This window comes from Vanellus vanellus (genome assembly GCF_965231255.1).
Source record: "Vanellus vanellus genome assembly, chromosome: 5".
Classification (NCBI taxonomy): domain Eukaryota; kingdom Metazoa; phylum Chordata; class Aves; order Charadriiformes; family Charadriidae; genus Vanellus; species Vanellus vanellus.
This window is the reverse complement of record NC_138910.1, coordinates 28,585,240-28,613,170: the sequence shown is the minus strand read 5'-3', so window position 1 is coordinate 28,613,170 and position 27,931 is coordinate 28,585,240. Positions and strand designations below refer to the sequence as shown.

At 41.1% G+C, this 27,931-nt stretch overlaps 1 protein-coding gene across 3 annotated transcripts in view; it reads left to right on the top strand.

Moving 5' to 3' along the window:
• Window positions 1-368: 368 nt before the first annotated feature.
• PIKFYVE (phosphoinositide kinase, FYVE-type zinc finger containing) overlaps window positions 369-27,931 on the top strand; it is a gene marked incomplete at both ends in the record, with an annotated part of 65,110 nt that continues 37,547 nt past the window's right edge. The window contains 11 exons of one of the 3 annotated variants that reach the window (XM_082483364.1): window positions 369-550; window positions 2,067-2,246; window positions 8,657-8,775; window positions 11,541-11,712; window positions 12,425-12,632; window positions 14,413-14,502; window positions 17,755-17,893; window positions 20,547-20,704; window positions 21,495-21,606; window positions 23,357-23,504; window positions 23,997-24,164. In XM_082483364.1, coding sequence (XP_082339490.1) covers window positions 379-550; window positions 2,067-2,246; window positions 8,657-8,775; window positions 11,541-11,712; window positions 12,425-12,632; window positions 14,413-14,502; window positions 17,755-17,893; window positions 20,547-20,704; window positions 21,495-21,606; window positions 23,357-23,504; window positions 23,997-24,164 — 1,666 coding nt within the window. Of the gene's footprint in view, window positions 551-2,066; window positions 2,247-8,656; window positions 8,776-11,540; window positions 11,713-12,424; window positions 12,633-14,412; window positions 14,503-17,754; window positions 17,894-20,546; window positions 20,705-21,494; window positions 21,607-23,356; window positions 23,505-23,996; window positions 24,176-27,931 lie in introns of those variants that run through there. The other 2 variants (XM_082483365.1, XM_082483366.1) reach the window with 2 other exon arrangements.

Genomic DNA, 27,931 nt, shown 5'->3' with positions numbered 1-27,931 from the left:
TCTGGAGCTGCAGTTAAAACTTCTTTGTGATATGCATGCAGAGTCTCCATTTAAAAACTTCAGATGCCTATAAAATCTGAAGTGTGTTGTCAGGTGGTGTAGTGGCTGTTTACTTACTTTGATTGCTCTGGATGTTTAACTAGGAGCTCTGAATTGCTCTCAGCAGAGATACTGATCTCTTGCCAATGACTAGGTGCGGGACGTGGGCTCCTAACTGGCGCTCTTGACCCGTGCTAACAGCAGATGTCTGTGGTAGGTGGGGTGAATGTTCCCCCTCTAGCTTCTGATGAGACATTGTCTCTTCAGTTGACTGAAGATGTTCTGTTTCACCACCCTGTGTATAATGCATGTTGCTGAACTCTTTCTAGGGCACGTGAAATGGCCGCAGATGACAAAAGGTCTCCAACCCTGGACTCTACCAGTGAACTACCTCATTCTCCCAGTAGTCCGTCTCATCTCACTCACTTCAAACCCCTGACTCCTGACCAGGATGAGCCTCCTTTTAAATCAGCCTACAGCTCTTTTGTAAATCTATTCCGTTTCAGCAAAGGTAAATGCTTGGAGGAATGTGGGTGTGTGGATTATGTGTGCTGTCTGTTTTATCGATGCCTTCTGCTGCCACGTAAGCTGGTAAAAACACCTCTGAATATAAGAGCATAATGTCAGATGGCTGGCCAAATGGATGGTGAGTCAGTTCTTTTGTGAGGGATGTTGCATCTTGCTTTTGGGTGACGTAGAGCTTTTCTGTGGGAGAAGATAGCCAGCATCTTGTAGCTAGTAATTTGTGGCTGCCCATGAAGGTCACAGACAAGCCATTTAACAGATAGTATTGTATAGCTTCTTAGCTGGGCGTCTGGGTTTCCTTTGCTTGTATGAAGTTTTTAAGGCTCAAAGCAGGAGTAACCCTCTGCTGGCCTATATGAGCAAAATGTGTGCTTGTCCTTCCAATGCAAGTTCTTAATCCAGGCTTCCTCCACTCCTCACCTTCCTGTGCATCTTGTACTTTCAGTTGGATGGCAGCTGAGCTGTGATAAAGCAGTGTCTTTACAGGAAGTCCACCCTTAATTTGCACGCCTTAGGTGTTCCCCATCAAGAGGTCTGAAGAGTTCGGAAAGTTTTGTATATTAAAATACTAGTAGATTTTGGCCTTTGTGCTACATGTATCATGAAACACTTATATTCTCAGTAGGCAAGCTCTTAGAGAACTATGTGAGTTTTTCCTCTTTTGTTTCAAATAAATATACTGCAAAGAGTGGTGAATGAATACACCTTGGTTTTGTACAAAAAATGTGTAACTGCTGGAGATGGCAAACTGGTCAGCTGCTCTTGTTTTGTCTCTTCATTATCCAGCTCTGCTAAGCATACTTCTGCAATGTTTGGGCTAGGGAAAAAGGGCCAAGATAGCTTTTTGCATAAGCAAACTGATCTGTTCAGACTCTTCTTATGCAGAATGAAAAATAATTACTTGGTATGACTGCTATTAGTTTGCATAGTAGAATATCACCTGTCGTTATTAATTTACTGACAGCAGCATAAGATGCAGCCAATATTGGCTTCACTTGTTTGTCTCTGACAAACGTAGTTGGAATCAGCAAAGTATTGTGTTGAAAGAATGGGAAAACAACCTTGAAACAGCACATGAAATGGGCATGTTACTGGAATCATTGAGAACCTGTCTATACTTGATCCTCTAATGGAAAAGAGTGGTTTATTAAAGGCTGTGGTAACTTTAATGTGACGTCAGTGCTGGCTTCTAACATAACTGAAAAACTTTTCAGGGCAGAAGCTGATAATCAAGTGTAGCTAGTCCATATAGCAAGAATAATTCATGCTTGTTGGTTTGTTTATTTAGATACTTTTCACATTATGGATATTTCTGAAACAGCCTGAGCCTTGACAGACAAATTCTGCATACTGGCCTGTTACCATGTTTTGTATAGTACTTTTCAGACAAAAAATTCATGTCCAAATGAGCTATTTATGACAGTTTTTTAACCTTAGTTTTGCATGCACTACGGGTTTTACCATGTCTGAATTGTTGGTTTCTTGCTTTTTGTCAACTCCAGATGATGGCAGGCTTTCATCCCCGGCAGAGAGAGCAGAGGCAGGACAGAGTGATCCACAAGCGCTGAGTGGTGGCTGGTCCAGTCCTCAGCATCCCACCAGGGCTCAGTCCCTGAGGTCACCGGTTCCTTACAAAAAACAACTGACTGGTGAGCTGCAAAGAAGATCATCTACAACCCTGGGTAATTTCAGCTCTTTGTGCTACAAGGGAATGTTGTACTAGCCAGTCTGGGATGCTTCAGAGTGAAGTGGAAAGAGGTGAACAAAGGTTTGTTGACTGTCTAGATTAATAGCAGAATTTGGTATCAGGCTACACTGCTTCTATTAGTGAGGTTGCACTTTAACCTCAGAAGCTTGTTCCCTCTACCCTTCCTAGTGTTCCAGCAAGACACTGTTGTTGAGGCTCTGCTGTTTCAATTACAGAACAGTCTGGAACAAAAGAGGCTGCCAAAACACATCCAACATTGTAGTCACTTGAACCTTGATTCTGAAAATTTCTGCTTTGTCTTGAGAGACTTCAGTTTCTTAACAGCCACATACAAATTGTAACTTCAGAGCTCAGTCTGAATGGCATTGATGTTTGTGTCTTCAAGGGAGTTGTAAATGCAGGTTTTTGCTTGGAGCTGTTCTGAGGAGAATTGAATAGGAACTTGTGTCTAAACCTTTTTTATTCCTAACCTTGGAACTATTGTCAGATGCCATACCAAATCTCTTTTAGCTGAGATGGAAATTGAATGTCATTTCAAAGGTGCAACTGTGTAATGGCTTTATGGACCTGGAAGAGCTAGTAAGTAGATTGGAGGGTCCCTCTTGAGATCTGCCTGCTTACTGTTGGCCGTTTGTGATAGCCTTAAGCAAACTGCTAAGCTGGGTAAAAATCCTGTGCAAGATAGTATTTCCAAGAGTACAGTACCTAGTGCAAACAAATCAGATCTTAAATGTTGTTAATGTGTATGGGACTTTTAGAAAGATGTCTAGTTTTGGTAACCAGACAAAAGTCCAGTACAGATAGCTAACATTTGCAGCTCTCAAAGTCATTTGCATGCTGTCTTAATTGACCACATCCATCATCTTACTCCTTGCCCTCTAGTACTGTTTGTGCTGTTCAGTTGTACTTGTCACTATGAACAAATTGAGGGCTTTTCTTTTTTTTCTTTTGTTTTGTTTTTAAAGCTTTTTCTCAAATGCCCCAAGTACAGCAGTGTGTTCTTGGCTGATTTGCCAATTTACTTTAGTTCATTCTTAGTTACCTCTTGTAAATCCCTTGGAAATTGTCTGGGGATTACAAGTTAGAAACCTTTAGGTGAGGTAGGTTATTTGGTACTCAGAAGACAGAAATAATCTTGCTGTTTGAATTCCACTGGGAGTAGGCAGCCAGGGAAATGAGACTTTAGACTAAGGTGTGGGGGAGGAGCTGTTGCTGTGTTGTTCCAACTCCTTTTCAGGATGTCCATTCATCCAAACCCAGGGACATGAAAGTATGCTTAGAAGTATGTGATCGTGAATCAGCCTGGAAAGAAGTAAAGTTAGACCAAGCAGGAATTGCTGGCTTTTTTAAGAGATTTCTGTGATATTGGGTGCTAAGTGGTCTGGCTCACTATTGAGTATCTTCCCCCAGATAACGTTTGTGCAGTAACAAACATAAACGCTGTGTAATGCAAGTTAAAGTGTACTGGATTGGTGAGGAGGTTCTGGGGGAGTTTTTCTGGTCATCTCACTGTAGTTGGAGAGGGGAAAAATACTTGCATCTTCTTTCTCCAAAAGTCAGGCATTGCCTTTTTTGACACAAACTTTAGAAAATTAATTTTCATGCTGCCTTTTGTCTTAAAAGGTGCTGAATGATCAGGTCTTTGAGGATTTCTGAACATTGAGCAAAGGAGAATTTTACTTCTGCCATTGCAGCTGATGCTGGGCTGCACAAATAGTCTTAGAAACTGTTCTCATATCTAAAGACTGAAAAGTATGAAAAGAAGTGATGTGGTTTACATAAACACCGAGATGGGTAGGTCAGTTCACCCACTCAGTTCAGTGAGAGTGAGGTGTCTAATCTAATTGAGTTTTCTGGCAATCTTGTATCTGCAGGCCTGTAAATGTCTCTCTAGGCTTGACCATCACTCAGATACTTCATAACATTGGCAAGTGTAGGTAGGAAAATGGTGAAGTCCTTCACAAAGGTCTCTCTAGCCTACTTGAGTTTAAATAACATGCTAAGCTTAAGCAAAATGAAAGGAATAAATAAATAAAAGGCTGCTGGTGCCTCTAAACAGTGATGGAATGAAATTGCTCCTGAAGATGCTGACTCCTACCCCTCATCGGTCCATTAGCTTGCACTGTCTGTGTAACAGATATTCCCAATGCTTAGGGACCATGAAGGCTGACGACTGCAAGTGCAGAACAACATGGATGGATGGTGGCTCTTGTAGGAAACTGTCTAGCATAAAATGTGTAGGATTTCAGTTGTGTGCTTCCCTTCAGGACTGCTTTCATGAAAACGTTGTAACAGCATCTTACTGGCTTTTGTGAAAACAGGAGAAGCCGCTGGATGCCTGGCTTATGTCAGACGCTTTGTGGGCTGTATGGCTGAAGACCTAGGGCTAAGACTCTGCATTGACTTCTGTAGCCTCCCTCTTGGCTAATCTGTTGCATCCTCATGTGCTGGAGTAGGGTGCTGGGGAGCTGGTACAGAGGCATTGGGACCATTTGCTTGTGTTGGACGGTATGTGTCTGTGTGTGCTGTCTCCTGAGTACTTTCAAGGTGCTGGGTTGAACCAAAATAGTCTTGTACTGAGATAATGTCACAGCTTGCAAATCCAGTTTAAGGAGAACTAGAAATTCTGACCAATTGGAGAGGGAGCGTTGGCAGTAAAAGCACTTCTAGCTTGTTACGTTGTAGTGCAGGATAATGCTGTTAATGCTGGACAATTGTAGCAGACTGGCAGTAATAGGAAATGGCAAAGGAGCTTAGTAGGAGTAAGGAAAGGCCAGTGATCATATGAGGGGGAAAAAGGCCTGAGGAAAGCATGTAGTGGTTACTGGGAATCATAAAGGACATTACTTATTACCAGAGCATCTTTTCTATTGAAAAACGTTTTGGAAAATGAAAATGCATGTTGTAAAGTGAAGTTAAGAATTGCTTTCATAATTTTCATGTCAGTACTTTGTCTGGCAATGACTTGAGGAAGATGTGATGTTTGATCTGTGATAGTGAACTTGAATATGAAATGGTATGCTGTGGCAGCGAATAACTAGACAGCAATTCATGTTGATTTCTATTAGGAAAACTGTGGTATCCCTTGCAGGTGTATTTGTTTATCGTTGAAACTGTGAAGCTTGTACCTCTTTTGTTAGTGTATGGTCATCTCTCTTCCTGTAAATTGAAACTAGCAGTTAAGTTACAACAAAGTAGTTCTTGTAGTGTTTTTGACTTGTCATTCACTGTAAAACGAATGCTAAAATACATAGGGTCATGAAAGAAACTCCGGAAAAATATATTTCAGTGATTCAGTAATTGAGGATGTAGAGTAATTGCATAACTTACTGAGCAAATCTTTCTGTAGCCTGAACTCAGAAGTGTACTGACTAGGTTATCATAGATGGAATGGTATTGCAGGTTCTTTCCTTGTGATCACAGTTCAGGTGGGAACAGTAGGAAAAAGAGGAGAAAAACATAGAGTATTTCAGAGGATGTATAGATTTTGCCAAGAATCAGCAGCCATGTATACATATAGGAAGGATGAGGGTTGAAATATGAGGACTTCCCCCCCCCCCCCCCCCCCCCCCCCGCTCCCCCAGCTTCAGGAGTTAATTTTTAGCTTAAGAAGGATAAGTAGGTTAGAAATAGGTCAAATTGGAAGTCTAGATGGCATTTCTTTTGGTATATTGAGGTCTTGTTCAGTGAATGCATAGATGGGAAGGTAATGGATAGGAAAAACGCAATTGTTGCATAAACTGATAGTCCTGGAAAGGTGTGTTCCACACTCGTGTTGTTGCCTTACATTGAAGGGCTGAGATGCAGTAGCCTTTTGCTTGTTAAATGCAAAATGATATCAATTGAAAAAAGACTGCCTTGTATGAGTATTTGGCTAGGGAAGAAGAGTAAACGGATGAAGATATGGTAGAGTTGGGGACTGAGAAAGTATGAGGACTCTCTATATCCAAAACATGAGGAAACTGTCTTAATTTCCTGCAGTTTGTTTTGGGCTGGTTGGACAATGACAAGCAAAAGTCTGTGAAGCTGATCTGGCTGTCATAACAGATTGAATAACACTTAAATGAATAATTTTATTTTAAAACCCTATTTTCTTGTGTGTAATTCTAATTGTGGCTGGGAGTGTGTATGTTGGGTTTTTTGGGGGAGTGTGTGTGTTTTTTGTGGGTTTTGTTTGTTTGTTTTTAAGTAGCATATGCTGAGTTTGCTGCTTCAGGAGCACTGAAAAAGCTTATTGCTAATTAGATGTGTGAGTGTGGTCAACCCTTTTGTGATCAAATCAGAAGAAGATATGAACTCTCTTCAGAAGTGCAACTGATGGCAGTTGGGATGATGATGTGGGCAAAGCAAGAAAAATATTCTTACAGTTCTGTGTTTTTGGAAGGGGACATGAGTTTTGCAGATTTTATGGTGAAATAAGGAAATACAATTCTGAAAACATACGTCTGTAAATTGTGTGTGCATTAACTGAGAAAATGGCTGTAGTATTTATAGTAATGGAATTTGCATCAGGAGTAAGAGTTCACCTAAGACTGGTACATGTGAATCCTTTTATAAGGATGGTGTTTTAGACACGGTGTGTATTCTGTATTGCAGGAACAATGACTTCTTCCATTTTTCCTATACAGTGTTTTCCCCCAGAAAGGAACAAATCACATGACTGAAAAGGAAAAGAGCCAACTGAATTTTAATCTGAGAATTGGTCAGCTTCTCCAGTATAAACAGGGTAGCCATGTGTTCCTACTGCTGATGGCATGCTTATTCTAATCTAGATGACATCCTTTTGACATTCTTTTATGTAACACAGAAAAGGATGTTTAACTAACAAGAACCAGTAGAGTTACCTGTGGCATTTCCTCAGTGCTGTGTATGTTCATACTTTGGGACTCACTTGGCTGACCAAATTTGTAGCTAGTTAGACAGGAGGCCTGATAATTTTTTTAACTGGAAGCAGCATTCCTGGAAAGAAGATGCTCTTGAATTCAAAAGTTACAGCAGGAAAGCCCAGGAAGTAAATGCAGCATAGATCTTGTGATAGATGTAAGGAGGAGCCAAAGATTTCTATGGTATTATCAATGTTTTCTTGAAATATTAATGTCCCTTTAATCACCCTAAAATACTCAACTTGTACTGTCCAAAAGTATATGTGTTTGATTTTTTTATTTTTTTTTTAATAAATTCCAAGTGGTTAGCCGCAGAACTGGGTTTAAGCATTCTAGATTCTCTTTAAAATCATCTCCTGTTGTGGATTCTTTGTTGTACATAGGTCATTAAGCAGCTATATGTGGGCTTATTAACTAAAAATACCTACTAAGAACCTGAAGAGGAGGCATGGAATCCTACAGTTTTAATCACATGACTCTAAGAGTTTTGATCTCTTGCCCACAAAGGGATAGCCTAGTTGTTACTGCACGGTAACAGTTAACATGCTTCTGCTGGTGCTGTCAGCATTCCCGCTGACATCAGTGCTATCTAAAGCAGTAAACAGAAAGCGGCCATGTCCGTCCTTCATGTACTAGGGGGAATGAAAATAAAATGCTAGTCAGATGGAGAGCAGCGAAGCTGGTAAGAAACTTTAAACTATTCAGAAAAGCTTTTGGTGTAGAAAAGTGACTCTGAAAATGTTTAAATGTTCGGGTAAACACACCACTGTGTTTGCAGAGCCTTCTGGAGAGAAGGATCCTACTTGTAACTGGTACAGAAATGCTTCAAAGTAATCTAGCCTTTTATAGGAAAGAAATTAACTGCATTACCTTTTTATTCAGGAGTCTTGTTGCTAGAGTTAATCAAGAATGACTGTACAAGTTCTCAACAACTTGGCTTTTTTCTTAGAAAATAAAACAAAACCCCCTCAAAAATGTGAACTTCTGGATGCATTTTATTTTGAATTACTGTTTTTAATAGAATCTGAGCAATTGAGTCCTGAGACTTGCTGTAGTAATTTATAAATAAGTTCAGGTTAAGGCATTGACTTTTACCAGTCCTAGATTAGTGTGAATATTGTTGCAATTATTTTGTAAGTATTAATATCCTAGAGGGCATTCTAAAATGAGACGTCAGTGCTTTCTAAAAGACTTTTACAAGGTTCATATAGGATGTTGAAAATGACCTCACTTCATTAGAGGATATTTTCATTCTCAGCGAACTTAAATCGGTTCTTGTAAACACAGGGGACGGTATTTAAACTGTCAGTCAAAGCAAGCTCTCTGGCATCAGAAGCTCCTTTTGGGGGGAAAAGAGTGCAAGGGCAAAAAGTGATACATGCTGTAACTTTGTAAAGTGCATACACATGTGAACATTTCTCCCTGTAATGGGGTTTTGTGTTGTGATGCAAATGTTGGTGTATTATGGAAGAAATGAATACTACTCTCCCTTGCCTTCCAGACAATCGAAGGAAAGTAGAACCGCCTCTTGGAGGTCATGATCCTCGAACAGCAGTTCAGTTAAGAAGCCTCAGCACCGTTTTAAAGCGTCTCAAAGAAATCATGGAGGGGAAGAGCCAGGTACTTCTTCTGAGGAATTTGTAGGCCAATCTATCTAGAAACTGAACTGTTTACTGGGCTTCTCTGAGCTTCATTTTTAGATACATAATGGGGATTTTTTCAGATGTTTGAAGGATGAGTGAATAAACTCAAAAATTATTGTGTAAGTGCAGGGGAAGCAATTCAAGTTAGTGCTGACTTTTGACATGTCAGACATCTGTCATGTTGCAGGAGTGGAACATTGCAGTTGCTCAGCTTCTTGAACTTGGACCAGATACTCATTTTAGACTCCTTCCCACTTTTGTATTACCTAATCTAGTATTACCTGATGGTTTTCTCCCTTGAAGGCTAACTGTGTGCAGGTGAAACACATTGGTTCTCCCAAATAGTAATGAGAAATCTGAGGATGAATTAAATCTGCTACTTACTGTGGTAATGATTGGTTGGCGATATTTGCTTGAAAGGCTTGTCCTGTTAATCAATTTTGATTCAGCTGTATAAGGGTCTGGCACTTGCTACTGACTTGCTGGTTTCACCTCCTTCTGCTGAGTCAAACCATGCCTTTAAGAGGAGGATCTTACTGAGAAAAGAAGCCACAGCTATTTATAAGTGATGATATAAATAGCTGTGTCTGGGAACAAGACACAAACAGGCAAAAGTATGTTTGATTAAGCTGAATGAAGAGGAAAAAGGCTTTTGGCTTGGTAGCTTTTACAGGTAGACTTTGAGTAAACTCAGTTAGCTTCCAGTGCTGTTCTGCTTGTAAGACTAATTGCTTTGGTAGAAAGGGTGATATTTTTGAGGGTGAAACAAAAACCTTTAATTGAAGTAAGTGGGGCATTGAGTGTAGCCCCTACTACAATTTCAGTTTGTGGCAGCTTCTGAAGGCCCTGGAGATTTTCAGACATATTTGAAGCTATTGGAGAAATGCTCAAACAGACAGGATGCAGCAGTAAATTAATATGTCTAGATCTTTCTCTGAAAGCAGTATGTTGTCGGCATGCTAACTTCTGTACAAATGGTAATGCATCACTGCCCTTGACTGTAGCCATGTCTTGCTTGAGTCACTCCAGGCAACAATTTCCTCCTGCTGTGGAGTTGGTCTGTCTCTACAGGAGACCACTTTACTGTTGTAGAAAGCACGTGTCATATTCTGGAAGGTGCTGCTTTAATCAACTTCTACTGCTATCGGGGCCAGACTCCTGTTCTGAACCCTTCCTTGTAGGCTGTTCTTGCCATGAGTGTTGGCTCTGACTTGAGCAAGGCAGAGAGCTGGAAGGTATCACCAGCAATGGTTGGGTTTCTAAACACCCAGTCATGTGCAAATGGGGCAGAGGCAACGTGGGAGAGATGGTGGGCAGAGGCACTGCTGCTTGGAACAGCCACTCTATGTGGCAGAGCTAGAGACTTGGTTTATCAAGCAAAGCTGCAGCAAAAACTGTTAATCAGCATCCCCTGCAGCTTTGCAGCAGTTCCTTGGCAGAGCTCTTCACCATCTTTCCCTGCTTGAAGCTTCATGTTCATCATAAAAATTTCTAGATTCTCTTGAATGCTAGACTGCTTTGAGCAGTCTTCGACCTCTTTCTGTATGAATTTTCTTGGGTGAGGACAGCATGAAATTGTTGTCTTGTTGATCGTAGCTGTTTTGGTCTCAAAATTGGTGTAGCAGTTTTGTCAAACTTCACTTTGTGAACATCCAAAAATAAACCCCAATTCAGGGTGTGCTTTTTTTTTTGGTTATGTGAAAATCAGAGTACAGATCACCTTTCTTCTCTGTGGGTACTCTCTTCTCTGATTGTTTTGGGACAATTCTTGCAACTTGTTCTCTTCCTAAGTAAACCCAAAAGCATTCAGTCTGTCTGAAAAGGCTTATTGCCAGAACTGAACTCTAGCAAAGAGTGTTTCACAGTCAGAGCTGTCATGTGACCGTTAGCAGTTGTCTCCATCCATGGTAATTGTAGCTGGTGTGCTCAGAATCATAATTGAGAGATTTGCCTTGCTTTGTTTATAGCTACAACACCAAATGGAAGTTTTAACTTGTTGTTTTCAAGTCTTAAAAACAAGAAAAAATTTCTGTGGCTGCACCCATGCTGTAAATCAGTATATGTCGTCATCTGCTGAATGTGTATTCCACAGTTGTCTTCACATAGCAGTTAACCTAGAGTTTTGAAACAACATCATTCGGGGACACAGGCTTTAACTACTGTTTGCTGAGGTTTTGAAGAATTTGATTATATAACAAAATATGTATATATAATCCTTTCAAAGTACATCCCAGTATTAGCTGTTGAAATGATCTTCCTGCACTGATAACTTCTGATAACTTGATTTATGCCTGGATAACAGCTTTGACTAATGTGTGGTTTTGTTGGTGTGGGTCTTTTGTTTTGTTTTGTTTTTTAAAGCTGTGCTAGTTGAGGTTCTGTCATGCTAGGGGCAAATGAGAGGGAAGAACAGCCAGTACTTCGTATGTTTGTTTCTTCTTGACCTTTATCTACAGCTCAGGATAGTTTTTATCTGCTTTACTTCCATCTTGGATCAAGAATGCAAAGGCTTACTAGACTTATTCTCACAGTTAAGAACTCTCTCAGCCTTCTGGCTCCCTATAAAACCACATGAACAATCCTTTCTGTGCATGTGTGTGCTTATACAAAAGAATGTGCACACACACATATGAATATATGAAATTGTTCTTTTCATGTGCACAGTCTACAAAGCAATCATGAACCTAAATGTGCTTTTTTACTTACAAAAAGAAAAAAATTTGCTGCTGTTTTCCCTTGTAGGACAGTGACTTGAAGCAGTACTGGATGCCTGACAGCCAGTGCAAAGAATGCTATGACTGCAGTGAGAAATTCACCACCTTCCGGCGAAGGCACCATTGTCGACTTTGTGGGCAGATCTTCTGTAGTCGATGCTGCAATCAGGAAATCCCTGGAAAATTCATGGGCTACACGGGTAGGGTTTATCTGTTGAGAAGGAGAATGTTTGCTGTGCGCTCAGCTCTGTTTGGACTACTGCAAATGCTCTCTGGCAACTGCTAGAGAATGCTATATAGGTCTCTAGTGGGCTTAGAAATAAGCAAAAAGAATCACAGGAGTTAATTCTACCAATTTCTTTATGTGGGATGGTGGATTATTCCATGCCTGCTTATTTTTACCTACACTACGTCCAAAACAAAAATGGACGCTTTAACAAGGATGTTCACTACAAAATGTACTCAAGTAAAAGCTGTTCTTAGTAATGGTAGTTTTAAAATGTAATGAGCCACATGTTCTAATGGAGGTTGAGGGGAAACTCTTTCAAATACCAGTTACCAAACTCTAGACATCTCCTGATGGAGGTAATGATTTCCAGACATCTGCTGGTATGTCACATATGACTGGCTGTTGTTGTACCATGATACCAATGTGCACATGTGGTCTCTCTCCCTGCCCCTGCAACTTGTCTCTCTCTTACCGATCATGTGTTATGCATCATTTGACTTAGAGAAATGCCCTGAGTGTATAATTGTCTGGGGTTTTGCTCTTTAAGGGAATATGAGAACTAAACATGCAAAGAGGTTTTGAAACAGGAAATCCTTTTCCCACCACAACACACCTCTGATCCTGTAGGAACAGAGTACTATTTGTTCCTGTTCACTGACATTCTCTGGTTCCCCTTTCCATAGGGGATCTCCGAGCCTGCACTTACTGCCGCAAAATAGCCTTAAGCTATGCACACTCCACAGACAGTAACTCCATCGGAGAAGACTTAAATGCTCTGTCAGATTCTGCATGTTCTGTGTCAGTGCTGGATCCTGGCGAGCCACGCACACCAGTTGGGAGCCGTAAAGCTAGCCGCAATATCTTTCTGGAGGAGGATCTAACCTGGCAAAGGTAAAGTGAATGGCTTCATGCTGAGCTCTAGAATCTTGTTTTCAGGCTGACACCTGCCTAGACAAAAGCTGGTGGTTTCCATCTAGGCAACTTTATCTCCTGTAAAAAGAATCTAGTCCTGTGCTTGCTTCTGATATTCTTCTCTTCAAGTTGAAATGTGGAAACTTTTCTAGTGGATTTTTAAATTATTTGCAGTTCTTCCTTTAACCTATTGAGTCAGGGATTCTATACCAGTGGCAGAGCAGGCTTTCAGCTTCAGAGTTTAAAAAGACAAAACCAAAAACATACCTTTTAACCACCAGTGTAACGGGAGGCAAGTCAATGTGACACTGATGCTTTATCTCTTGGGTTTTGGATTGGGCAAGAGAATCTAAGAGATGCTATCTGTGTAAACAAGAGAAAAATGGTGGAAGTAACCACCTGTTTCAACTGAAGTGGGATTGAAAGGACAGTTATAAAGGTTCTCTGATTTCCTTTCAAAGTATATTTCTTCTTACTGCTCTCAGATGAGACAATCTTTATTTTTGGAAGGTGAATAAAAGAACACTGTACTACTTAAGTAGTATGCAAATTAATTTCTGAGGACTTTGATTTAATTCAATGTGGGGGAAGGAAGAAATAATCAGATAAGGTGTTTGTTCTCATTTCTCTAAAAACAGAAGAACAGGCAGGTGTGAAACTACTGAGGAGGTCTTGGGTTGGAACCTTTCTTTAACTGAGGGGTAGTGTTAGTGACATGTCCCTCCCTCAGCAGATCTCTTCTAGCGATTCTGATAGCATTAAAAGAAAAGCCTCAAAACCAACTGTCTTCAGAAAATGCCCTGATTCTTGCTTTTCATGTTGCTTTTCAGAATATGGTGCTCCTGTAGGGAAGTAATTAAAGAATCAGCTTTAGGCCTAAATAAAGGAAAGTACTTCTGGTTTAATGTCGTGGTCATCTAAAGCAGTAATATTGCAATGCTTGGGATAAATACTACCAAATTTTGCATTAGGGAATAAGTATATGTACTCGGAATGCTTCTCTTCAGGTGTACAAAATAATAGGAGATATCATTAGTCCTGTCTTCTCATGTGTTATTATTGTCTTTATTATGGCAATTCAAAAGGTGTAGACATGAACATGTAAAGAAATTATATCTTTATTTTGGGCAGGTTGTAGCACTTGAGAAAAATACTGCCTATTCTTGAAAGGCTGATAGCTCTTTCTATACTAGAACACTTAGTCTTGTTGGGAGATGTTGGGTAAACACAAGCTACTTTTGTGTGTGAGAGGGAGAGAAATTGAGATTAGGTAGTTTATTTTTGCTTTAGGAGGATTAAAATTTTCTTCAGTGCTTGTTGCTCTTAAAATGTAAAACTTTGCAGTGGGCTGCAGTGCTTTTTTTTTAATACTGCATTTGGTAAGTTCCTGTTGACTGTCAGAGATTTAAATTCAAGACATTGAGCTTAAATGGCACCACAGTGGAAAGTGGCAACTCACAGCTTCATAATGGAAGCAAAGTTGGTTGTTTTTGTTTTTTTTTTTTTTTTTTTTGTTGTTGTTTTTTTTTTTTTCCTAATATCTGACTTCTGTGTGAGAAGTAGTTTGCTTCAGAAGAAAACTTGGGAGTTGAGTCCCTTCCCAAAATAATGGGGAAAGATTTCCCTATTACCTTATTGATTTAACAATCATGGGTGTGAATGAGAGGTAACATTAACCATATTTTAATTCCAGCTGTTCTGATGCTGCTGCATGTGGCAAATCTGTCAAACATCCCCAACATGCTCCTTTTCCTTGCAGTTTGATTCACCCAGACTCTTCAACTACCACGCTGTCTGCACGCCTTGGGTCTGTCCAGGAGGATGCAGGGAAGTCACCAGCTAGGAACAGGTAAACTAATCATATCTCAGTATTTTCTGTTCTGGATGCACTCCTAGCACGCTCTTTATTGTAAAGCCTGTGTTTTGGGGCTTGTTTTTACTGAGCATGCTGTTCCATGTCTAAAATGGGACACCCCATTACCCATATGTAATGGTAAGGAAATACCATTTATGTACATATTCATATTAATAAATGTACTACTTTTGAGGAACCTGTAGTTTGCTGCTGAGTCAATCAAATAGAGGTGGTGATGAAGAGGATAGAAAGGGAAAGTGGCTAAGAAAGGTAGAGTTCTGAGGGACCTGAAGAAAAGAGAGTAACAGGCTTGGTAATGCAAGGCAAAGACTGAGGTCGTGGAGGAGCAGAGGTGTAGCTTTTGTTTGTTTTTTTTTTTTTTTTTTTTTTGTGTGTTTGTCACGCCCTCCCCCCCCCCCTACCCCCACCCCCCAATCTGCTCTCTCTCTGTGCTTCCATTAAGTATAATCTTGTTTAAGTTACCAGCCTTCCTTAGGCTAAAATCCCATCATAGGTCTTTATGCAAGAGTGCTGGAATAAACTTGGAAATGTTCATGAGAGCTTTAGTATAAGTTGTGAATGCTTGAGCTTAATCCCACTAAATAGGCTGGTATTAGAAAAACAAGTAATTTCTACTTCACAGTGCTTCTGGTTACATACTTCTGTTATGGTTAAATTGGGGAAGTAAAGGTAAGACAAGGATATGAGGAACAGAGCAAAGATAATCCACATTTCAGCGTTGGAGTCAGGAGACATTCAGAGACTTCTTTGCATTGGTGTTACAGGAATGCAGAATGTTTAGCAATCTGGAGGGATCTGACAGGACAAGAAAAGACTAGGGAACTCGGATGAGAAGGATGCTGAGTGTGCCTTTTGGGGAATGGACTCCTTGGAATCTTTATCTTCTGTGTGATGGGGACGGCTAGGAGGAGACGGACACTGTAGAGCTGAGAACTAAAGATCTCACCTCAGGGGAGTAAAATACTGGTGAATGAACTAGTACCAAAAATCAATTCTGGGAAAACATAGCAAGGAGTCCAGAGTTAAAAGTTCAATGCTAAATAACTGCAGTGACGTCAAGAAATGACTGAAACCTTGAGGATGCTCTCCTGCTTCCTGTTTGAATTAATGTTTTCTATTTTAAAAGGCCTTTGATGTTTGCTCATGCATGCAGTAGTAGGAGGGTTCTAAATTGGACCTAGCAGGCCCAAATTGCTCATTCAAGTGAAATTTTAAGGCTCTGACTACTCTTGGCCTCACCGTAGTACTTACCTGTCTGGACTCAGTTTGAGAAGTAATGATGAGGTATAACCTATCTCTGTCAAAATTCGGAACCTGTGGAAACAAAGCTATTAGCTTTGGGCTAAGCAATGCTAGCCTTTAGATCTTCTCAAAGCAGCCATAGGCATTTCTTTTGGGCAAACTTGACCATGCCTCTTTCTAGATGAGATGAAGCAAAAAAGATGCGGGTTGAGTACCTTTAGATGCAGGCAGCAGAAGCTACTTAGTATTATGTGTTTTCCCTGTGAGTGGGGGATATGTGTTTGGTCTTTTTCTCAGCCTGATTATTTATGGGGAAAGAAACAGCACAACGGTCAAATGTTGCAAGTGGAAGGATACAAACATCTCCTTTGCAGATCCTTCTAAAGGATAGGGATTTTCATTGCAAAATCTCCCCCTCTGTTTTTAGAGAAGATAAATACAATAAAGTCCCAGATGTTATTGGAGATGATGAAGACACAGATATGAAATCTGACTGTTCTAACTTGCTTAATGCCCTCTTACACAAATTAAAAATCCCTGCTGCTTACAGGTAGGTGGCACAGTTAAAATAGCTGTTGCAAAACAACTGGTAGGAGTGCTTAATGATGGACTTTCATGTCAGTCTCATCTTCCACATAAGAATGCTTTCTGTTAAGCTGCATAGCTCTGCCAGTTCTAACTTTGTTTAACTTTAGAGCATCTGAACAGTAGAAGACTGACAGAGTTTTAGCCTGCTTTGAATGCCTGACTATGACAGAAAGTTTTTGTGTATCACCCCTAGATGTATATGGATGTAGTGCCAACATAGTTTCCTTTGATTCTGCATAGATTACTAAAAAGGACCTATCTAAACCACTTTATCAGCCCAGTGTTCCTCCTTAAGAGACAGAAGAGAAAAAAGCAGTGATGTTGAGACTACTGTACCTTCAGTGCCTACTTCCTTGCAGTACAAAAGCTGAAATAGGGTGGCATTGCTATTTCATGCCTGGGCTCAGGCACAACATCCATTGAGAATTCTTGGGAGTAACTAGAGTGTCCGTTAGCCAGTTAGCAAGCTCTGTGAAGTTATCCAAGCTTCATTCCAAAGACTAAAGGCTGGTAACAGTCCTCATCACGGAGACTGCTGCAAGCCTCTTGAGTCAGGTCAGCGTCGGCATTTTGAACTTCCCTGTTGCTGTATGCAGAAGTATTTTCCATCCTCACTCCTTAGAGTGCTGTTAGCATGAATAGTTTACATAGCATACTTTTTGCTGCTGTGTGGTGAGAAGTTGCACTCTGGTTATTCAGAGGCTTAGTCTAGTTGCGGGGTATTGAACAGAGGGTATCTGGAACTGTTATTTGCATTTGTGGCGTTGCAATGATTATTGCAAAATGGTGTGTTTGTACTGGAGTGCATAGACAAGATTTCCTAATCAGCTGGGCTGAGATCAGGTGGATGCTCCATATCTCAGTACAAGGAATATTGCCAGCTGGAGTGACCTTCAGCTTCAGCAGACTGTTTAGCCACCCTAGGGAACAGATGCTCAAACTTCCAGACTCGGCAATCTGTCAGCCACATATTTCGGAGAGCTGAGGAGAAGGAATTTTAAATAGGTCAAGGAGAGGGGGAATCTTGGTGCCTTGTTACAGGGATCTGGGTGTTGGCTGCCCTTGCTAGCATCTGTCTTGTCTTCAAACTGCTAGAGCTTCTAATTATCCAGCATCCCATCCCTTCCCCAGTCTATTCAAATGCAAAAATATATGAATTGCTATGCCTAAACTTGGTTTGTAAAGCTTTTTGTAGAAAGCAGTTAGAAAGTTTGTTTATTGCTTTTGAAGGTCTAAGCTACACTTGCTTGCTAGGGATCCCTTCTTGTGCTTTGATGGGGGAGGAAGCTTTAAGCAGCAAGAAGTTCCTTTTTAACATGCTACAAGATCAATGCATGCGCTGGTGAAGCACTGCACAATGAACACTTATACTTGAGTTCTTCTGTTCCACTGCAGGTCAGCCAGCATCACTAACCTGTCACTGGATCGATCTGGTTCACCAATGGTGCCTGCTTATGAGACTTCTGTCAGCCCCCAGGCCAGTCGCACACATATGAAGGCGGAGACCAGCGAGGATGAGCGCAAAATCCTTCTGGTACCTTTCAGACTTCTGTTTGTCTTGCTCTGTGAAGGCAATGAAGTTTGCCTTTCTTGTATCATGCAGCAGGAGCATGCATTTAAAGGCTCTTGTCTGAGCGCTCTTACCTAGACTTCTCCTTCAAGTGGTGCAGGGATGGACAATATTGATGCTGCATTGGACACCTCTGTCTTCCTGAAACAATACATAGTTTCATGTACTGTTTGCATAAAGGTGTTTACAGTTTTAAATTTGGGAGTTGTGTTACGCAGTGTGGAGTTAGTATATGGTGGCTCCTTGTGGATTAAACCTGTCATGGTTGCAGCTGTAAACCAATGACCTGATTCTGTGTTTCTCCAAGTTCAGATTTTCCCCTTCATAGGCCACATATTTGGAAACGTTAAATGGCAGCTTCAGAATGGTTACACCAGGATGAATGAGATAAAGCTGATACAGCTCATTGGCCAAAACATAATTTGGCCCCTCCCCTTGTTTGTGGAATAAATGTAACGTTTTGTAGAAAGTTGTAGTGATGTGCTTGTTCGAAGAAAAATCAATGTGCAGGTGTTCTGCGTAATCCTATTATCCCCTCCCCACAGAGGCAGCGTTGTAGATGGCAGTTACTGTACAATATTCAGTAGAAGACAGTGTTTCTTTTCTTTGAGAGAGGGAAAGTGTTTTTCACACATTAAAAGATCCAAGATTGCTCCCCATTGCCAATTTGAAATGAGGAAGGCTAATTTCTGTGTTGTCAGGTATTTGTCTGCTGTCAGCAAAATGCATACAAGTATTCCTGAGGGTGCAGAAACACTCTAGTTACTGTTTAGTTACACAACTCCTTTCCAGGGTGGTCTGTAAATGGATAACCACATGAGGGAGAAACGTTTTTAAGGCACCTCTTCACACCACCATTCCCTGTGCATGTACATTAATGCAGGAAAATGAAATTTAAAATGCTATGAACGCAACTTGGACCAAGATGATCAAGTCCCAGTGCACTTCAGCTTCACATTTTTTAATTTTTTTTTTGTCTGTTTCCTTCTCTGGGGCAGAAGATCGGTAGTATTGCTTCTCTTCATGTAAGAGCCGAAGATGCAGTGTCAATTAATATAGGATTTTCTGTGAATTTCCATTGTTTGTTTAATTCCGTTAGCATGTGGAGCTGATTGTATATCAGGAGTTAATTTAAAGCTTAACATACTCTATTCAGAAGACTAATGAACTTTGCTTATGAAATAAAAGGTAGGGGAGGATGTACGTACGCTGGGGTAAGCACATACTTCTCTGAACTAGAGGTCAAAATCCTTGAGTTGAAAGGATTTGCTGTGTTCTGCCAGTTTGTCCAGTTTACTGAATTCACCATGTCAGTTAAGGGTAAACTACAAGGCAGCTGAACCATGGAATCGCCAGTTGCATCAAATCTTGTGATCCTATGACATGTTCTGTTACTGATCCATTTCACTCTGTACCTGGTGTGGAAGGGGAGCTGCTGACACTGCTCTTAGGATAATACCCAGGACAGCCACTGCTGGAAATAAAAGTAGAAAGCCAGTCCAGTAACAGAAGTGGAGTAAAACTCTTGGATCTCGGGGCACCCTTGGGAAAGTGCAATAATGTGGGTCTGGCAGTTAACTGTAACGCTGAAACCAGTTAAAATTTAATTAATGCTTTTTTTTTCCCCTCTGTTACACAAAAATGGAACGACTGAGGCATTTGAGAAAGTGAGCTGCAGTGTCTCTGCTCCACCCCTTGGGGTGCTCTGTTGCGCTCTCAAAATAATCACAGGTCTCAGTTTCCACTCTGCCACAATGCGTTGGGCTATGCCAAGCCAGGGTGCTTATGGGAAAGTAAAAGGCGGCAGGCACAGAGAGACAGCTCGGTTTGGATGGAGCATAGCCTACACAAGAGTTGGTGTGCATGCTAAACAGGCCCCAAAATAATTTTGAATTATAGGCTGAAGTGTTACAAGTGGTGAGAGGGAAGAGATCCACAGATTCAAAAATGATTTATTGACTTGGGAGGGGTGCACACCTTTTGCTTAGTAGCCAAAGCTAGCAGTGTCTAAAAAAAAAAAAAAAAAAAAAAAAACCAAACAAAAAAAAAAACCAAACGCTTGATACTGAACAATAAAAAAGGAATTCTCTATAAGAAATGGTATCTCAAAATTTGAACATAGCAGTGTGCATTGCTCTGTCAAGTACTTGTGTTATATCTGGGCTTGATAATGGACTAGGATGCTTCACAAAGCCTAGGTTAAGGACAAGTTATATAGAAAAACCCTGTTCCAAAGGATGAGTTTTCATTGTCCTCTATATTTATACACACCACCTGAGTTTGAGAATATGGTGCAAGAGGGTAGTAGTGAGGACTAAGTATCTTGTAGGCAGAACAAAGTCTTGCCACATTAAAAATAAAACCCCCTTAACTCTGAGAGTACCCACTTTGTTTCTTCCTTGTTCTCAACTTTATATAAAAGGAAGGATATGAGGAGCTGACCTCATGTCTGCTGTTTCTGTTTGCACCTTCTCATAGGTTGTGCAGAATAGCTTAGATTTCATGCCTGTGTGTGGAGGGCTCTTGATCTAGAAGCTGATCTGAGGACCCAGGTTAATGTCCTTGAAACCAGTGTTAAGGTCGGACTAGTAAGTAACTTGCACATATCCCTGTGCAGGACTCAGTCCAGCTGAAAGATCTGTGGAAGAAGATCTGCCATCACAACAGTGGGATGGAGTTTCAAGACCATCGCTACTGGCTGCGGACACATCCCAACTGCATTGTGGGAAAAGAGCTGGTCAACTGGCTTATCAGAAATGGGCACATAACCACAAGGTAACCCTAATGCTTTAGGACATTGGGTGTCTTCTGTCTCTGTGACAGGAGGTTGTGAGTTTTTGCTGATACAGGGTACCTTACACTGCAGAGATAGAGCCCTTTGCAAGGAGATGAGAAAGATAGAAAATTCAGATCTCATCTTTACTGCCTACCAAAGCAGGTAGGGTTCTGATTCTGTGTGGCCAAAAACAAGAGGGCACAGGGGGTTCACTGGTTTGGGAGCCAGTGTGGGAGGCAGCTTATGGGACAAGTATCACTCAAACAGTTGGAGAACAGTGAGGGTGTTACAAAGACTGTCTAAAAATGTTCACTGGTACTCCAAAGGGTGAGTTTTCCCCTGGGATCAGAGATCACTAATAGTGGCAGGCTCTTAACCTTGTAAGTGAGTATAAAGAATCTGGTGTATTTAAATAGCGAGAGGGGGATAAAACTGAGATAGTTCTTAAGCGTAGAGCAACAGTCCTCACTCAGCAGAGATGCTCAGTGTGCATAACTCGAGCTAACAATATCAGAGGAGCACAAACAGTACATCTTAATTGTCTGTTAGAGACCTCAGCTGAGTTTAGAGTACTGGCAGTCTCTTCCATCTAGCTCCATGCTTGAACCAGTACACTCTGCTGCCTCTCCACAATATTTTAAATAGTGTCTGGTTGAACATGGCAAGGGGATACTGATGAGTCAAGTAGTGCATAGCCAGTGACTCTTTACTTTTGTAGCATGCTTGTACCATAAACCACGTGTGTTTAGAACTAGACTTAGAAAACCATCTCTATTCTTACACCTCCAGGGTCCAAGCCATTGCAATAGGACAAGCATTGGTTGATGGACGCTGGCTAGAATGTGTCAGTCATCATGATCAGCTCTTCAGAGATGAGTATGCTCTCTACAGACCGTTACAGGTAAAAGGAGCAGGAAAGCTATGGCTCTTGCTGGGTTTGACTGCTGACTAGAATCTTTTCTAATCCTGTTCTCAGCAGCTGTTGTATGTTTTCTGAATCAGCTCTCCTGTACAGAGAATTGGGGTCCAGGCCTTTTTCCTTAGTGATTTAAAGCCTGAGGAAGCTGCATTTGCCCAGATGGCTTTGGGGCTGTCATCTGTGGAGGATGAGTTGTTACATGTAGTGCTGGCTAAAGTGGAGGAAAGGGTCCCTAATCTAGGCTACTGCCTCTCATGGTGCACATCTTCCATGGAGGCCTTGGAATGGCACAGTGTGCGCTTGTGGCAGCTGGCTATTATGTGCAGAATCTTGAAGTTGTGTGCAGTTACTGATGACTGAGACACAATGGTGGTCTTCCGTTTCAAAATTCAATCTTTAAAAACTTCCAAAGAATGGGTATTTTACATACACACTATTGGATCTTCTTATATATTGTATTGGTAGCCTTCTGATCTCCAGTGATAGTGGTACTAAAGAATTCAATACCTTAACCACATGATGCAAGATTGGAAGGGAGTCTTTGTCATGCCTCCCAAATAGGACTGGCTAGCTGAGGGGGAGGCAGGCTTTCCTACTGTACTTCATTGCAATCAAATTTCCTGAGGGGTAAGAGCTGTCACTGGCCTGAGTGATTGGATTGTTTTTTTTAACTTGAACAAGGTATTCCTGTAGCCTCTCTGTTTACTTGAAAGCATTCAGTTGAGAGTCTTCTGTGTTCTGTACCTGCTCACAATAAAGAATGGCTCAGCTGTCCCATGGACCTCAGTCAGAAAGATGCAGCCGTTAGCATCTTGTCTTCCTCATGCATTTCATCTCTTGGCCATAGTCACGTGGTTGTCCATTGGGATTGCTCTGGGCTTCATCTGGCATCTCAGCTAGTTACTAGCAAACTGAGACAGTGTGGTTAAAAGCTTGCCCTTATCTGGCAAGTGGCTGTGGCTCCCTGTTTGTAACTATTTGTAAGGGGCTTATGTTATTCAAGGCTTAAAGCCAATTCTTGTTCTTATTAGCTGAAAGCACACTCTGATCCCGTTTCTCCCAGACAAGTGTCAGGAGAAACAGTGTTCTTGATTCAGTTGCTTGCTGCACTCACTATAGCCAAAGGAATGATAGTGAGAACTTCCTTTTGAAGTGACTGATCAGGATGGCTGATGGAAATCGCTTAGATGCTCTCCACGTTTTTTGGCACTCTAGCCAGGCTTTGTTTTGACACAGTAGCCCCAGCTAGAGCCTGACTTGTGAGTGAAACTCTTAGACCTACTTTGGTCAGTCACCAAATTGCTCTGGTAACTTAGAATTCGCTTCCACCAAGAGCTGCATGTGCTGGTTTCTGTGCAAAGGATATGGTCATCACCCACCTTGGGTGGGGATAGGAAGCATTCAAAACTGCTTAACTGGATGTGGTGACAGAAAATGTGCAGTAGAATCAACTTGTCCTTTCGTTCCACTTAGTCACAACTTATGTGGAGGTGGGGAGGAGGCAGAGACTAAGCATGTGGGAAGTATAAAGAAATACTTGTTTCCTGTGCCAAAGAGTTCCTATTTCATGCCAAGGGGGCTGGCTCTATGACTAGCCTGGCTCAGCTCACTGAGAGTATCCTCTGATTTTTAAAATGTCTGATCTGCATTTGTAGCAGACTGCTTTCTGAGGCTGCTTAATATTTCAGCAGAGCTGCACTTTTAACACCTTTTTTTATTCCTCGTGTTCTAGAGCACGGAGTTCTCGGAAACCCCATCTCCAGACAGTGACTCTGTGAACTCTGTAGAGGGGCACTCTGAGCCGTCCTGGTTCAAAGACATCAAGTTTGATGACAGTGACACAGAGCAGATTGCTGATGAAGGAGAAGATAACTTAGCCAGTGAGTTTCACCTGAATCTTGTTCTCACTCTTGCCTTCTTCCCTGTTATCCCCAGTCCTTTGGGACATAGTAGTTTAACCATGTCTTGCTTTATGTGTGTGTTTGTGTGTGTGTGCATGGGGCTGTAAGGATCTAAGCAAACTATAACCTAACTGGTTCTCCTGTTTCTTACGATGGATACAGTATTTTGTATTTAGTGGAACTGGTAAAGCTTCATACTTCTAATGGAGGAGAAGCATGTAAATTGCTGCCTTCTGTTTCTCAGGCAGACTTCTGTTTGATTTGGGCCCTATAGTAATGCACTGAAGAATGCCCAATATGTCAGCGTGCACACATGAAGATAAGCTTAGAACTATGGAAATGCTGTATTCCTGTAGTATTGCACACTGGTCTTTATGTATTAAAGACAATTTTTCTCCTCTCCGGTACCCTCACAATACCCATTTGAACCCTTCTCCTCCCTGTATCTTTCCCCTTACCCAACACTAAAAGACTCTGCCAGCCCTAGCAAGCGCACTTCAGTCAGCAGCTTCCAGTCCACAATGGACAGTGATTCAGCCGCCTCCATCAGCCTGAACGTGGAGCTGGACAACGTGAACTTCCATATCAAGAAGCACTCCAAGTACCCACATGTGCCCCCTCACCCTGCCGACCAAAAAGGTATGAGGTAGTCACCAGTTGGAGTTGCACATGATGGAGAGCTGGGCCCTAATAATACTGACCTGTTTGGACACTACTTTTGTAGCTGTCTTACAGAGGGGGAAATACCATATTTAGCTGGCACTGGCTTGCAGTTTTGATGTGCTCACCTATGAGGAGGCTCAGTAGACCTGTTGAAACACCTTCTCTGCAGAGTGTGTAACTTCCCCTGTGACTTTCTCTTTGCAGTTGAAGCAAAGTCTCCTGTCCATACGTGATAAGGTAGTTCTACGTAGACAGTTTCTGGTTAACCGGGGTGGAAAAATAATCTGTGCATAAACCAGTTTGATATGTGTCTCTACAGTTTGAGATTAAACTGGAAAAGCAGAAAAGCAAGCAAGCAAAAAAAAAACCACCAACCAACAACCAAACAACAAACGAACAAAATTAACTTGGAATAGCTCTGCTGACTTCTAATTGTACTTTAATAAGCTTACATTTGACAGAAGAAGCCTAACTTAATCCATATATATAAGTGGATGTTTTCTTTTGAACAAATGTTAAGTGAAGCAGGAAGAAATCAAATACTCAGTGTTGAAGACTTCTTTTGAAAGTGTTGTTTTTTTATTTCTCCTAAATAAATACTAAATTGAAAGATTATCTATGAGCAAAGTCCTTATGGAAAAAAGCAATGTGACTGCCTGTTGACAACTGCATTCTCCAAACTGGACAAGGGCTGACTGAAAGCAGGGCTTGGCACTGGCTTGGGTCTAGTGTACTCTAGTTGCTTTACATGCTGGGTAGCAGTTGATGTCTTTGCTCTGCTTCCTTACCTAAAGTTACATCAGCTTTGTAGACTTCTATCTTTAGTTGCATCTAAGGAGTTTCGTATTCTTAATTATTGCTTAACTCCACTCTTTCAGTACGTCCAACTTTAAAAGATGATGCAGTGTTAAATAATTTTGACTCCTTCTAATTGAATTCATCCTTCTATAAAGTCTAACAGATCTCTTCTGTTGTTGTGGATCAGAATGCAAGACTTACCTTATGCTTGCATACAGATTGCATTTTCTGAAACTGTGAATTAGTCACTGAAGAGAGTGAGGGATGAGAACTGGTCACAGCTGACTTTCAAGGTACCCTAGACCTGGGAGAGGGAGTGAGGCAAATTAGAAGGTGCATTTATCAGTGCCTATTGTAGTCACCTTTTGTTATTTCCTAAAAATATGCCTAGAAGAAGGGAAATCTAACTGCTTATTTTTCCACCAAAGAGGAGCAGAGCAGGTTTGAAATCTGAGTTGATGTCAGATGACTCAACAGTAGGGATGGACTGTCAGCACTACTGACACCAGCTTGTTATTGATTCCTTTCAGCTTGTTTCCAGCTTGTGCCATAATCAAATGAAAAGCTAATGCATCTGCAGGGAAGGAAAGGTGTGGAGAGGGAGAATATATAAATGAATTCCTTTTAGGAAGGGGGGATGCTGGATTAAGTGGGCTTGAAACAGGGCCAGGTGTGCTGCAGTATCCTATGAGTTTACAGCTGTAGCAGGTTTATCTTTATCAGTGTGTGTTGGCAGAAAAGCAGGCAGTAGTCAGTTTGGCTCTGATCAGTGTTAAAGGGTTTGTAGAGCAGTAGTCCTGGCTTCAGGCATATCTGAGTCTTTATTTCCTTATACAAAAAACAGTACATGATGAAGGGGAAATGTAAGAGAGCCTGCCTCTCTCGGAAACTGTTGACCAAATCAAGGCTTCTCATAGCCAGAACTGAAGCTCTTGTGAGACAGATTTTGATGATGGAGAGCTCAAAGAAGATCGGCAGAAAAGGCAAGTGATGAGAGGAATTCAAAGGAGGGAGAGACTTCTGCCTTTGAATTATATATGTTGGTAGCACTCTATCTTTGGTGAATCTCTGCTGACTAGTGTTTGTTACCTGTTCCTGAAAGGTGTGGTCTCTTAACCAGGTTATTCTGGAGGAGTGTCATTTCTAGTAGAAAACTAGGAACAATTCCTTTTAAGAGAATGGATTTCCCTTGAGAGGAAAGTATCAGTAATATACCCAGAAGTGGTATAGGGGGGAGGTGTGCATCATTAAAATGCAATGTGGAGAGGTAGGTATGATCCTGCAGGTTTGGGTTTTTTTTAATCTGTATCCTCTGCAAATACAGAGGAGTCACTGTACATTTTTTTTTTTTTTTTTTTTTTTATTCCTGGCATGACAGTCTAGAGGAAAGACTTAACCAGGAAGCAACAAGTTAAAATGAATGACAACATCTTGAATAGCAAGAAACGCTTCTTGGCAGTAGGCAGACTGAAATTTTGTAGGTACTTAGATGTTTGTTATTCAAAGCCTTCAAAAATTACTGGGACAAAATGCTACCGTGCATACTGCAGTGCCTAGAGTAGTGAAATTGATGACATCTTAAACTTTGTTCTTGAAATATTAAAGTTGGAGTGCAAAGACTTTTGCCTTGCATTCCTGATTAATCCTGGCTGTATTCAACAAAAGATGCCTTCCAGTGTGTTAGAGTATCACAATGATTAGACAGCCAACACTAGATAGTTAAGCTTCTATGTAAAATGGGCATGGTTATTTTTAGAAGATTACTGTAGTCAATCAGCGACATGGTGTGTTTGCTGCTGTCAGGGGTCAGTAACTTCCCTGTGATTGTTACAGACACGTGTATTTGGCTTGATTTCATTTGAATTATCTTTTGTTGTTAGACTGGGTGACAGTGACTTAATTTTCTTTGAAATAATGAAGTAAAACTGAAAATCACACCCACCTTTTGAGGCTAGTAACTCAGTTTCCTCACAACTGTGTAAATTGTAGTCATTAGGCGAGGACTAACAGGACAAAACATCAGTGCTAGAAGTGCAGGTTAGCTTTGATCTAAGTGGTTAGCGGGTTTCTTCAAATGATTAAGGGATATGCAATTTCTTGTTCTGTGATACTAGTCACATAGGTCAGCTGCTTTGAAGCAACAGCCTGTGATGTACTGTGTTTTAGAACAGAGTGGTTTGTATATAGGCTGAGACTAATGGTAGGACTTCTTGTGATGTTGTAGGCTGACTAATGTCTGGTGTGTTTCCATGAAATGCTAGTGACTCCAAGTTAGCTGGCTTGTAGGATCTTACAAGTGAGTATAGTGACTCATTTATAGTATCATCTGCCTAAAGACAATGATACTTTACAGTGTGTATCAAAATAGGAAATAAAGAAAGATTGCTTTCTGTATTTAAACTGGGGGAAGAGATTAAGGGACTTGTTTTAAATGTGGGGTTTAGTTGCTATTTTTAAAGAGATACAGTTATTAATATGGGAAACTTTATTTTCTAAATGTCTTTGCAGCCAGATATCGTTGATCCTGGTAGAAGGTATTTTGGGTGTTTAGTTTTTGATGCCTGCATCTAGTTAGGAGGGGGAAAGAGAAGAGGATCTGAGTAACCACGACAAGGTTCCTTATCACCATTGCTTGCTAAAGGCTTAGTGTGCTGTTGCCAGGAACCCTTTTGGTGGACCTTCCTTTGAAAAGGTTCACCTCATTTTTCGGTGGATATTGGTGGGTGCAGCCTTAATTGTGTATCTAGAGGAAAAGTTGTGGTTGCTGGTCAGTCTGTTTTGGTGTTAACCAGGGCAATCTGTAAGGTGTATAAAATCTGCTGGTTTCCATTGGAGACCTGTGAATTTCTGTGTGCATTGTGGTATTTGCTTCCAATGATGCCCCTGAATATCAGGCTTAGGAGTTTGTATGTTCTGGGGTGGTGTGTGGTGGTTTTTTTTTTTTT